At 33.0% G+C, this 14,410-nt stretch overlaps 1 protein-coding gene and 1 long non-coding RNA gene across 2 annotated transcripts in view; one reads left to right on the forward strand and one right to left on the reverse strand.

The window, feature by feature from the left end:
• Positions 1–1,064: 1,064 nt before the first annotated feature.
• Positions 1,065–2,391, reverse strand: LOC148935087 (uncharacterized). The gene is made up of 2 exons (XR_016140603.1): positions 2,262–2,391; positions 1,065–2,189 (listed from the first exon to the last, which is right to left on the reverse strand). It is a non-coding gene; the product is annotated as an uncharacterized LOC148935087 (long non-coding RNA).
• Positions 2,376–14,410, forward strand: part of Ance-3 (angiotensin-converting enzyme Ance-3) — a 53,777-nt gene continuing 41,742 nt past the window's right edge. Inside the window, exons 1-10 of the mRNA XM_011639906.3 lie at positions 2,376–2,780; positions 6,410–6,670; positions 8,749–8,907; positions 9,010–9,106; positions 9,891–10,034; positions 10,341–10,532; positions 10,714–10,811; positions 10,934–11,103; positions 11,292–11,416; positions 13,172–13,514. Coding sequence (XP_011638208.2) covers positions 2,730–2,780; positions 6,410–6,670; positions 8,749–8,907; positions 9,010–9,106; positions 9,891–10,034; positions 10,341–10,532; positions 10,714–10,811; positions 10,934–11,103; positions 11,292–11,416; positions 13,172–13,514 — 1,640 coding nt within the window. The 5' untranslated portion in view covers positions 2,376–2,729. The remainder of the gene's footprint in view (positions 2,781–6,409; positions 6,671–8,748; positions 8,908–9,009; positions 9,107–9,890; positions 10,035–10,340; positions 10,533–10,713; positions 10,812–10,933; positions 11,104–11,291; positions 11,417–13,171; positions 13,515–14,410) is intronic.

Below are 14,410 nucleotides of genomic sequence, written 5' to 3' on the forward strand. Positions count from 1 at the left end.
GCTGCTAGACTTGACATTGATTCATTTTGCACACTCGTAACATCCCATTAACGATTGAAAATTTTAAAAGTGATTATCTGTGATATTTTGATTTGCAATATTTGATAGCGCCGGTGAATTAATTCCTTTTCAATCTCTATGCGGCAGCACTATAATCAAATGAGAATAAGTAATTTAATTCTGAGTTCAGTGTAACGTTAAGTAATTTAGTTAAGTAATTCTTGTATAATTTGACAATGAATAAATTATGCTAAGTGAATAATGTAATAGCCCTGATATATAATAGTACGTGATTCAATTCATAAAGTTGGGTCAATCAAGGTCGTTCAAAAATATCACAATTTAATATTACACACGTGTAATATAAATCCCGCGAAATCTATCACAGATAAATCACAGCTTTCCGTTAATTACATCATTAATATTTACATATCATTTCACGTTTTTAATTTTAAACTAGGAAGCAAATTCCACTTATAAGATTAAAAAAAGATATTCAAAGTGTGACAAGTACGACAATATACATATTCAAAGATATAAATCGTAAAAAAAAAAAATAACGATTACGTGATTATTGCGATGTAGCAATTATATAGTTTATAAACTTGTATAATAAATAAACTAAGCAAAATATCTGTCTCATGAGAAATAGTCGTCGTCTTGACTGAGAAATCATCAAGCTCGTGACTTGATTAATCTAACTTGTTGATTATTGTAAAGAATGATCGCATCTCGCTTTTTATAGGATTATATTTGTGCGATTAAAAAATAATGTGAAAATATATTGCGCAATATCTACTTGTTCGAATCTCATTTCAAGATGTTTCCGACTTGACAATCTTGTTGCAGAAATCATATTTATGTTGTTCAAAACAAACGAAGGATGCCACATGCTACTTTACAAAATAAACATTTAACATTTAAACATTTAACATTCAGATGCAATAATTTTGTGTACAAATGTCACTTCAAATGTACATATTTTACAAAAACTTTAAGTTAAAAACTAGTCTGTCATGCTGTGACAAGTTTTTTTATCGGATAAAATATAAAAACACAAAATATTTTATTCCTTGCATATTAAATTTATTTAATATTTGAGAAATGTGGTATGTACAAATGTCTTATGAAATGTACATATTTTAAATTAAATATACTAAAAAGTTTAAATTAAATATGCTATGACGAGCTTTTTATCGAATAAAATATAAAAACACAAAATATACTTTATTCCTTATATAATAAATTTATTTCGAATGATCTAGGATCATACATCAAATTTAATCTTCATTTTAATAGTAAAACTTTATGTTGCTCAAGAATGTATTTATTAAATCTCAATATATATTTATTACTATTTATTATTATATCATATATTTATTATTATTATTGCCGTTTTCATAGAAGTTTTTATATCTCGACAAGAAAAAATTATTCTTGTTTTTCGTAGATTAAGACAAGTTGTTGCATATTTTTTTTTTTTAAATCGCGGCATGATGATAAGATTAGATCGATTTGTATCAATATGATCACATTCTGTAATATTAAACAGACTAGAAATAATAATTTACAAATTAATATGTCTAGTAAATTGAATAATGATTCAGCATTTACAGAATTTTTTCTTAATGATAAACGATCGACTAATTATTGTAACTTTACTTCTGTTATGTATCTAAAAATAGATTGATCAGATTTTTTCTCTCTTGCTAATTTTCTCTCATGCCAACTTGCGTGAGCATTGTAGATATAAATCTTCGATAATAAGTCATAATTGAACCTCCGTTTATTCATTATCGTAAGTTAATTAATCAAGTTCTTAACATATCATGTTCATCTCAATCTTCTATCTCGGACAATACGTCTGTCTATATTTTATATTAAATATTTATTTATTTTTTATGTCTTATCACCCCGGTATATTTTTGTAGTTTCGAAAACAAATCTTAAATGTTTACAGTATTGCAAAGAGCAAACATGCGCTCCGATAGACAATGGGCCTCATTGAAAGCAGTCGGCAAATGACTCTTGTCAACGTGAGAGCTTCAAGATGTCGCAATCAACAGCCAGTTGGCCCTCGACCCCCATCGTTCTCTCCATACCTCTCATCACTACTTGGCGCTCTTACGTTTCTATTTACCTTTCCTCCATTTCCCTCAATCTAATTAGCATGCTTTTCGCGAAATATCCTGTGGAATAATCTTTTACTCTCGTGTAACAATAGAACTTCTAGATAACAAAGTCTCTTTATCATTTATTACTTCGATCTTCTTTTCTCGATCCACGTTCTTGATTTTTAACTTTGCACATATCCCTCTTCTTCTCTTCTCACAAAACAAGCAAGTTCTTCGTCTCCTCATCCTCGGCTATTTCCACTTACTCTCCCACGACAATCTGTCTAAACAACAGCGACACCGACGAACCAACGACACGAATGAGGTGCGCGCGAATCCCCCACCTTTTTCGCCACGGATGACCTCCTCGTGGTCGCGTTCGAACAGTTTCGCAGGGATAAATGTACACTTGGAGTCGTCCACGAGGCTTTTAGCGTCGGCAGAACGAGACTGTCGTTCGTGTTAGTCGTGCTCGATCGGTGGAACGGAATTTTGTACGACGACGACGACGACGACGACGACGACAACGACGAGAAATTACTGTGTGTACCCGCAATTGATCGGACGACACTCGTAACTACTCATTATCGAGGATTAAAACAAATTTAACTTTCGATGAAGTTTGCTTTCGGTGGAACCGGTGGAATGTTGGACCGCATCAGTTTTGTAAGTTCTCAATAGGGTGGTTGTCTCCTGCGAGACGATTTTAACGCTAGAAGGATGAAGATCGCTCATCTTCTTATTCGGATGAATAAGAATAATCTTTGGAAAACGTTACGTTGGAAAATTATACAATTTCAGTCGGCGAAGAATTTGAGAACTTTGATATAGTGTATGTAAGAAATAAGGAAAATACGATTGAGCAGAAAAGAAAAATGTGTGTATCCATTGGAATAATGAGTGCGCTCCTTCTAGTGTTGAATATCGTGAATGATTTCAATGAGACGTATGTGATTAAGTAAATTAGGGACTTAAATAGAGAGAAGCGAATCTAGAAGAGTGTTAAAACTGTGTCAACATTTTTCATACTGTAATATTTGGGATATATAAAAATATTCAGGTATTAAATATATGCAATTTATTTTTTAATCACTTTTCTTCATATACACAATTAAAAAATCAGATATTAATTATTCATATAATTAATATCCGATCATTCTAATAACTCTTTTTGTTTACTTCAAAAATTCAATTACTATATTTCTATACAAATATAAATAATATCCTATTAAAATTCTCTTGGATCAGAAGCTTGTTAATATTTTTCTTAAACTATTATAAATATGCTGTTATTTTTAATAATTATAATACGAATCAAAGTTGATTATTTTAATTATGCAGGATAATTCTAATATATGTAGAATTTATTTATTATCAAATATTTATATAAACTTATTTTATTTATTTATTGAAATTATTTCTTAATGGACTTTACACATCAAATTCTGTATTTTTTTACGTTTATTAAAGAAATAATATTATTTATATTTTATTAAATAGTAGTGTATTTATATTTTATTAAATTAACTTGAATTAATATAGCAAGTTTTATGTGAGACTAATCATTAGAAAACAGATGCAACTTTGCTCAGTATTTATGAATCATCCCTGTTAGATCGTAACGTATGATCTTATTATAATTACGTGTAACAATGACCTCGTTTTTATCTTTATTAAGTATGCTCGGATTTTTTTATTTTTATTTTCCATAAATCTTCTCAATATCTCAATATTATATTATCATGGAATATTATACAGATTTATAGAGAATAATATTAAAATGCGCTTTAGTAGACATGTAAAAAAAACAATTACTTTAATCAGAACCGTAAAATATTAAGCTTTATGCAGTTGCAGATTAAAGAATAAGAAATATGAATAAGAATAAAAAAATATGTATTCTTCAATATGTATTCTTCAAATGTAATTGTATGAAATCAAGGTCATTATATCTCAATCAATCGCAGGTGACCTACTACTGTGCATAAACCTTTCATGTTGGGAAGAAATACGTAACGCAAAGACGTAACACGTGACCGTGAGACCAACAAATGAATTGCGCGTAAATGCTTTGCTCATAATGTCATGACGTGATTTAGAGAAACAATGAGATTTCTATATTAATTTATAAGGAACGAAAGATGTAATAATAATTTAAGTGCGGTATTTTTGACATTATAATTTCTGATACAATAATCTTGCTTAAGTTCGTGTCAGATTATAGACTAGAAAAAGTTCGAATTGATCAAATTCAACCTCAATCTTAATCTTTGATCTGATATAAGCTTTACGAAGTAAGATTCACAAAGAAAAATTCATCATATTGATAATTTAATACAAACGATTTAAATAAAAAAACGATTTAAATAAAAAAACATTAGATCTGAAACGATCTGAAAATTATTCATGATTTATACATTATAGTTTGATGATTATTGTTAGAAATTATCATAAGAATAGTACGAAAATTGAGGTTCACTTGAGGTGAATCATTATCCAAAGGGTCGTTATCCTTTCGGGGCATTACTCTCTTTAACAACTACGCCATTTTACTTTCCTTTAATCAATAACTTTATGTTTACCTAAAGTCTCCCTAAAAGTTTCATTCCCCTGGAAAAACCCGAGAATTTTCACTTTGTATTTCATATATTATCATAGTAACAGCACATGATGATTGATCCTAAAAATGATTAAAGGATATCATAAATAAATGCCATATATATTTTTTATATATTCAAGAGATGTCAGATAATATAAAGATCAATATAAAAAAATGACGTTTTTTAGATATTATTAGGACAAGTTTTGCAAAGATATCTTTAAGACATGTATCGATTTTAAATTTTATGCTGTCTAAGGTCATTATGTTATATATAACAATTGAAAGTGCTTCAAATTTTCAAATTTTTTTATTAGCTGCATCTATATTCAGTACATCTATATTTCATATATCTAAGGAATTTTATATATATTTATTTTATAAATTGGAACACAGTATATTAAGTATACGTATTAAGGAAAAAAATTAGACATATTATAAAAGGAAAGGATTATAAAAGGAATATACATAATTTTACGAAATGAATATTCTTTTGAATATTCCAAAAGTTTAATTACACTATTAAGAATATATCTATACAAAGCAAATGAAAATAAAACATAGTATGATAGAATTATTATATGACAAGTAATTTTAAATTTTTTTAGAGAATTTATCTAATTATTAAGAATGCTAATTAATATAGATTATATGATATTAAGAATTATATATATAAAATTAAACTTCCAATGAACTAAATTTCCAATTTGAGAATTATTTTTCTTTTTATATGAAGTTAACTTTTATTTGTATATTCCGCTATTTAACTTTTATATCCAAAAACTCATGCACCTGTGCGTGCGCGCGCGCGCGCGTGTGTGTAAATATATATGTATGTCAAAGTAGATGTGTTTGAGTATTCACGATATAATAAAATGAAATGAGTTTGTTAAATTTAAATAACTGTGCAAATTAATTATTTTAATAATTTTCAATCACAAACAAAATTTATGTTATGCTTGTAAAGTTTTATTAATAATAATAATTTGTTACGAAACCAGATAGAATTAAGAGATATAATCTCCAATATCATCTAAATCTAAGAAATTTTTTTGTCACTCTTGCTAAAAATAGATTGAGAATCATTTGCCCGGTTTTATCGATTACTGGTCAGCATAAAACCATATGTCATCCTGCCCGTAGGGTCAATATCGAATCCATTGACAAACTCGACTGACCGAGTTCATCAACCTTAGTGACACGTTTTTAGAAATATTAGAATTATGTAGATTAGGTATTATTTATTATATTACTCTCAACAATTCATATAAATTAAATTCATTTATAAATTAAAATAGAATAATAAATACAAGTTAATATTAAAACATAAAACTTGCAAAAATTTTAATTAAAAAAAATATTATTTTAAACACAAAATATCTGAGTCAACATGAAACGTTTAAAATCAAGAACATAAAACATCAGAATATTGAGACGTGTTTAAACATCTTTGGGACGTCTTTCGCAATGATGTTTTATGTCTCTTTGAACTTTGTATTGTCTGTATTTCTTATATTGCGTAATAAAAATTTATAATTTGATATTGTTAACTGGGAATTAATAAAACGCAATTTAAATCAGCTATCATTTTCAATGTAAATACATAAAACAAATAGTTTTTTTTATATGCATGTGTTTAAAATAGAATTTCTATTTGAGAAATGTAACTATGTATAATAAATATATATATGTTTAGGCAATATGGACAGCATTCGTATTTTATCTAATAACAACAGTTTCTGGTCAATTGGATTTGCCACCGTATAGGGGTGAAGATGCAAGCCGACAAGACTCATACACGAATGAAGATGTAGGACGACAAGTGCCTTCCGGTGAATTAAATTATCAAAATATCTTAGCTAAATTAGATTTCCTTGGCGCAGAAAGATGTAGTGCTAATGTAATAGCCCAATGGACGTACGAGACCAATGTCAACGAATATACGCAGCTGCAAGCGGTAAGTTTAAAGTATAATTCGATTTATTTCTAAAAGTTTGTCAAATGAATATTTCACGTAATTTTATCATACATTAAAACAGTTTCGAAACTTTCTCGTTAATCAAACTGACGAAATTTTGACCCGCATGTGCGAAGCCATGTGTTTCTCAATTTGCAATTTAGGTTACCTTATGAAATACAATGTTATCGATATCTATCTATAGAAATGCATCTGTGATAAAGCATATTATTATTGCGAATACTAAAAATATTCAACATCTTGATAATTTAGAATGATAATTTGATAATAACATTTAATTAACATTTAAAAAATTATATTTAATTTCAAAATGACGATAATTCAATTTTTCATAATCAATGAGAGATTGAAATCTAATTTTTAATAAATGTAAATGTACTTTTCAAATAAAATCCTAAAATCTTTCACTTTGCATTAATGCATACAACTGTTGTGTTGAGAGAAACATACGATATTAGATTGAAAGATTAAAGCAAATAATTACTGAAGATCATATGGAGATGTAAATTCTGAAAGCAAAAGTTTAGAAAGACGACATTTTCAACGTTGTAACAAAGTGCAGTGACAACCGTGGAAAATAAGTCGCGTACAATCGCGTATATTTCTCATCCACCCTGTACGAAACGCTTTTTGAAGGGACCTCGACCTCCTCTCTCGGTATCCTCCCGCGCGATTCTTTTGATGTCCGCACACATTGACTTGTCAATCGGCTGATGAAGAACCGCGTGCGCCACCTCGTTGCCGTCGCGACCACGATTTTCCCTGGCACGAGATGCGCTCGCATTGTCCGCGAAAGGCCGAACGCCTCCGCGGGAAATTTTCCCAGGCGATGCCATTGTCGTAATAATTATCCTGGGCGATTGTGCAACGCCCCAGCCGTCTCGTATCGCCGGGAAACGGGAGTTTTGTACTTTTCAATGCGAAACCCAGCGAGGCTCGCGTCGCATGACGTTAATGATAATCGAGGCGCCATTTCCTTTTTCCGCGGACGGGAATGTCGGTGTACGACACGGCGAACCACTGCCTTGTCTCATTATCGCGCGTGGAAGGCATTAGCAACCGGTCGCCGAAGTTGCTTTCGAGCTATTTGAGTTTTGCCTCAATACGCTATATAATTATATAGCGTATATAATTTAATTATTAACGAAAAAGATTCGCGGTATTATAATAATGGGCGATAATAGAGCAAATGAGAGTCAGCGCTGTAGGCGAGGTGCAAATTATATTTTCAATTTTAACTTGAAACTTTTTATTAATAAATTGAGTTAAAATTGAAAATGTAACTTGCGCATCGTCTACAGAACTCATAATAGAGCAATTTGCCTTATTATTGCCCATAATTATATAGCAATTATGATTATTTATATATTTTGTAAAATTATATCGTGGACGCACATGAGTTGTTTCACGGCGATCAGATTACAAAAGTTACATCGCGTGATATTACGTGATATCTGCTCCGAGTCGATTCCTTACGCATGTTGTCATGGTACGTGGAAATGTACCGAGTAATATGTAACTAGAATTTGTCTTTGCATGTTATGCAGTCATGTGGTTTCTTATATAATAATAATAAATATGTAATGTATGTAATGTATAATGTACATGAATATTATAAATAATTATAAATTATATTATAAATTTCAAATTGGTCGCATTACGCGATAATTGTATAATCAAATCACCTAAATTACAGTTGCATTGCACATTTAAATATGGAAGGGTTTAGTTTCATTTTCTTAGGCACTTTTCTCTGAATGCAAGTTATTGTCAGGAAGAACAGACAGATAATTTTATCTCTAACGGTAAAATTATCGTTCACCGATTCGCATTCTCCTCTGACTATGTTTCCTAATCAGTCGTCGACAGAATAGTTTCTTTACGTCATGTAATTAGTACAATTGCACAATCGCGAGATTCACAAAGCAACACGCAACCTTTGTCATTTAAGAGTAATTAAAATAATTTATCTATTTCTTAATAAATATAATTAAAAAGAGCATTTATTTCTTTTCATATGAGATCTGCCTTTAATTTTTTTCCACTTACATTCGCAGCTGGATGCCCAACGTCTGTATGCAGACTTCCAGTACCAGGCTTGGCTTTTAATCTCCAGAATCGACATAAATGCCATTCGAGATCCCATAATTAGACGACGACTCCGTTATTTATCCGCCGTGGGTCCCTCGGCGCTGCCGCCCGATCAACTAGACAGGGTAAATGCTTTATTTGTACAAGTACCATTAACGCCTATATTACAGTTTTAATCTGTGATAGTAAGTATCGACAGCGATGGTAACAGAATTATTTCTTTGCAGTATAATCGCCTGATCAACGATATGCTCGCGATTTATAACGCGGCGACCATATGCGCTTACAACGATCCGTTCCGGTGCGAGCTACGTTTATATCCAGGTAATACATCACGAATTACGCTGAATAACGCCGATCTGATCGGCGCGATGCCGTTCGTTTACGGTTCGTCGCGGCGAAATTCCACGGTGGGAATTTACGTAAGTCCAAAATGCGCATGAAAGTGTGAAGAAAACAGGATACGTCACGCGAGCGCGCGCAAGCCGCGCCGCGGGGAAATCTCTTCGTCTTTTCCGTTAATTTATGAAAACCTCTGTACCGCGCCGTATGCGCCTCTAATTGTCTGTTATCTTTATGTTTAATGTAAATCCCCGGGGGGCACGCCCATTAGACGCAACGCGAGGCTCCTCCAGAGGCACGCAGAATGTGCGCAAATAGAAAGTGAATAATTAAGCGAAGACGCTACGCCGTTAAATGCAGTTTAATACAAAGAACTTAATTAGTCGCTCGTGTCTAGCATGTGCCACGAAATATTAATTGGCTGTGCTCGATCTTCGAGAGCAAAATGATGAATTGAACGACGAAATTTACGACACAATGAAGAAATTTGTGCTTAACGTCGATCAATTACGATTACTGTTACTCTGGATCTTATAATAATTATTAATAATTATTTTTGGTATAATAAAAGACCATTATCGATATAAATTTTGTTTACGTTGTTCAAAATGCGGGAGAATGGTATTTTTATTGATGTAAAGATAAAAAAATTTGCATAATTAGCACAAAATTCATTTATAATTCACTGTATTTAATAAAAAATTGTATAGACAATATAACTCATGTAAAAAATATAAGATAGAGTACTAATTATATTTTAACACAGACATAGCGCAAATTATGGCGAGAAGTCGGGATTGGGACGAACTGCAGTACGTCTGGACAGAATGGAGAAGACGAAGCGGCAGGCCGATTAGAGATCTATATCAACAACTCGTTACGCTGAGCAATGATGCTGCAAGAATGAATAGTACGTCTAATTTTAACTCTACACCGGAAGTATGACGCGTTAAATAGAATCTATAGTGCTGACGAAGTCGATTAGCGTGTAATTTCTTTCTACCTAAGACTGTAAAAAGATTATAGATATCAAAATTTTTTTATCATGAGAAAATTTTTTTGTTTTTAATTTATAGCAGATGACAAAATTATTTTATACTTGGATTAATAAATATAGAATGTGGCATGAAAATCGTACATGTCAATTGAGTCATGTGTTGAATAATATTCCGGATATTTTGAGAATATTAAATAATTATACTATTTTATTTTATAGACTTCACTGATGCCGCCGAGTATTGGATGTTCCCTTATGAATCTCCTAATTTCCAACAAGATATTGACGAGGCTTGGGAATCGATACGTCCACTTTACGAAGAATTGCACGCTTATGTTCGTAAGAAGCTGAGAGATCTCTACGGTCCTGAAAAGATCGGCGGACACGCGCCTCTTCCGTCTCATATTCTTGGTAAGAGCAACGTATTACAAAATATTTATTTCAATTTCTCAACTATTTTACACCATACATATATTATTAGCTATTAGATTGTCAGTTAGTTAAATGCAACTTGCTTGTTGCTATATATTATTATATTTGTGCTATATTATAGTTATGCTATATATCTATTTCTCTTTACTGGATATTTTAGGTAATATATGGGGACAGTCTTGGACCAACCTCTTGGATGTTACTTTGCCATATCCTGGAAAAATATATCCTGATGTTACGCAGGAAATGCGAGCTCAAGTACGTAGATTCTCCTTTTTTTATATAATTAATATTTTATATATAATATTATTATACTGAACATTGATAATATAATATAATATAATCAATATCATATTGATAAATGTTTTTTTTATAATTAGGGTTATACACCCATTGACATGATTCGAGTAGCCGAGGAATTCTATTTGTCCTTAAACTTAAGCGCCATGCCGCCAGAATTTTGGGCTGGAAGTATAATCGCGGATCCCGGGGATCGTCCATTAATCTGTCAAGCGTCTGCGTGGGACTTCTGCAATCGTATAGACTACAGGTCAATATATTTATTAATATTTATCTATTATTATTATTAATGTTAACATGTATAGTGATGAATTAATATGTTGAGTTAATATCAACAAGAGGCTTTTAAAGGCATTATCATAAATGCAAACATATTAAATAATTGTGAAGATATAAAGAAATAAGAGTTTTAATATGGTGTTACGTAATATGGTTTAGAATCAAAATGTGCACAAAGGTGACGATGAAGGATTTAATAACTTTACATCACGAGATGGGACACATCCAGTACTTCCTGCGGTACAGCGGTTTACCTCGCGAATTTCGCGACGGCGCTAATCCAGGTATAAAAATATATTCAGAATCTTCAAGGCTATCTTATACATTTTCTGTAATTAACGCATTAAACAAAAACATATATAATAAAATTATAACATAATTGCGCGATTATATTATATAAATTAAAGCTCAAGTTTACCAAGATTTAATTCACAAATAATAACATTAACCATTATTGTAATCATTAGTATAAATTTTACTTAAAAAAATTCAGAATATAATAAAAATATATATATAAATCAAGTATAAAATGACAAGATAAGTTGCATAATGATAAAGATAAAACTTTTTACAAGAAAATAGTTACTAAGATAAGATGCTATCCCTTGTCTCTATATTTTGCGCGATATAAATAAACAAAAAAATAATATATTAACATTATTATAAAAGTGTTACAACATTTTTAAAACGCTCACAAGACACCGTCCAGATTGATGAATAAAGCGATCAATGTTAGCTGATCAATGTTTCATATAATACACGCGAGAGCGATAGTAAGAAATTGTATCACGCTGAGAAGAAAGCAGAGTAGGACAAAATAATGGGAGACGGTCGGTGGTGATGCCATGCATGCCGGACAAATGACAACTTGTTACATAAGCTTGACGGGTCCGGATTCTCGGGCCGACTTCCGGAAGTCGACTTGCGTGCGTCTTACAGCTAATAGCGCGAAAGCGAGAGCGCATACGACACGCTCGAGGTGTACGCGCGCTGCGCGCTACGCTACTCGCGAATAGCCAAGTGGATGTTACTCGCGTACATTGGCGTCGGGCGCGTACGTTAAAATATTTTTATTACGGTATAATCGCGCTTTCACTGTAGCAACGGCCGGCCGGTCGTTCGCCTTACACCGGAACACAGATTGTTTCAAGTTTCAACGAGAATAGGCCGCTTCGCAGCGGCCTTGCCAATCGTTCGATCGGTTTCACATAAAATCCGAGCGAGAATAAAATCTGCCTCTCCTTAATCATGTAAGATCTACTCCATCTAGGCAATTTATCGCTCCATTTGAGATCGACCTCGGTTACACGACGATCCAGAATTATTCCGGAATTACCGTTCACTTCGACGTCAAATTTCGTTCTGCGTTCGCGAATAATTTTTTTATCGCGGATTTTCATCTACATTCCGCACGTTCGTGTATTCGCAATGGCTAATTAACTCTAATTCTGAGTTACGAAATCGCGCTACGATTAATTACGCGTTCGAGGCGTATGCGCAATTTGCATAGGGAAACGAGATAAGAAAAAAGGAAAATAATCAGCGTCATCTGCCACGCTTGACTAATCCGTAGTAACTGTAATTACATCCTGGTTAGCGCTAAATCGCAACAAATGCAAAAAGCCATCGGGTTATTCGCGGAGAACCTCGAGAAACTTTGCAATAATCGTAGACGGAACTCTACGACAAGCCATCTGTTTCATCCGACGTCGAACTTTCACCGTTCGATTATCAAAGAGCCAAACTTCTCAAAACATCCGCGAATAAAACTCGAAATCTAAAATGATTGATAATAAAAATAATAAAAATAAAAATTTATTACCATAATCTCTTAAATAAAATAAGCATTGTTATAACTTGTTTTATGAATTTAATATCTAAAAATAAATAAATATAACAAAACAAACATATACTAACATTTTAAAATAAGATTTATTAAAAGCAAAACATTGTCGGAAAATTATTGCAGAAAAAGTAAATGCAACTCCTTACTTAATTATTATACTAAATTTCGCTAAAATAATTATTATAATTATCAGGGTTCCATGAGGCGGTCGGCGAAACCGTCGCCTTGAGCGTCGCGACGCCGCAGCATTTGCAAACTCTGGGCTTGGCGAATAGATACATCGACGAACACTCTGCGGACATTAATTATCTCTTCTCCTTGGCGATGGATAAACTGGTATTATTGCCCTTCAGCATCGCGATAGACAGGTGGCGATGGGATGTCTTCCGCGGCTATGTCAATAAGGAGGAATACAATTGCCATTGGCACAGACTCAAGGAACAATACACGGGTACCAAACCGCCGGTTCTACGATCCGAGGATGACTTCGATCCAGGTGCGAAGTATCACATCCCGGCCAATATTCCCTACATACGGTGAGTGATTCTTCTTATTCAAACATTTATTACTTTTATTTCATGCTTCTAATCCCGCTGAGTTTGTACGCAAGTCTCATTTGGATTTCATATAAAGATCGGTTACATCTCGCGTAGATAATCACCTAAAATTAATTGTTAATTGTTTGTTGTTGCGACTTGACAGTTGCGAAAAATGACAATTAAAATTATAGATACGTGAGAAAATTGCGATAATATTGTGTATAAAATAACAGGAAAAAGGTATCCTCTTGCAACATTATTGTATTCTTATCATCTGATTGATAAACTGGATAGCACGTACATTCTGCAAGATATGCGTTGTTGTTTCAACAAGTCTAGTCTTGCTGATTTGACAATAAAGGAACACCTGCTACATACTCGAAACGTACTTTCATATGTAGTTTCCAATACGCCCGAAGCGAATAATCCCATTGCTAACAATTCACCGCGGGCCCGCGGTGCCTCGTGCATCGAGATTGGCGATTTCACTTTTGATTCGCGATCCCGTGTTGCTCCTCCTCTTGTGATCCACTCATTGGCAGATCAGGAGAAAGAGAGGCGCGCGAGAACCCTTTCTCCGACTCTCGTTACATGCATCGCAAGTAGCGCGAACTGCGCGAACGAGTCTAATGCCTGAGATCCGCACGATCCAAATGATAGGTCGCAAGGCAGAACAGGACGCCTGATATCATCGAATCGGAAGTGTTACGTATGCGCTCTTTTCTTTGTTAGTCATGCTAGATAAAAGAAAGTCCTATTTCCATCGTACCGTATATACGAGGGTTAATTACGCATAGAGACTTTTTAGCGGCGCTTAATTATCGGGCGAATTTCCGCGTCTGCAGCACGGCCGAAATTGCGAGAAGTGGCTTTCGCCGGTCTTTTCCGGCTCT

Source organism: Pogonomyrmex barbatus, unplaced genomic scaffold, assembly GCF_055798465.1.
Source record: "Pogonomyrmex barbatus isolate J1 unplaced genomic scaffold, ASM5579846v1 scaffold6, whole genome shotgun sequence".
Classification (NCBI taxonomy): domain Eukaryota; kingdom Metazoa; phylum Arthropoda; class Insecta; order Hymenoptera; family Formicidae; genus Pogonomyrmex; species Pogonomyrmex barbatus.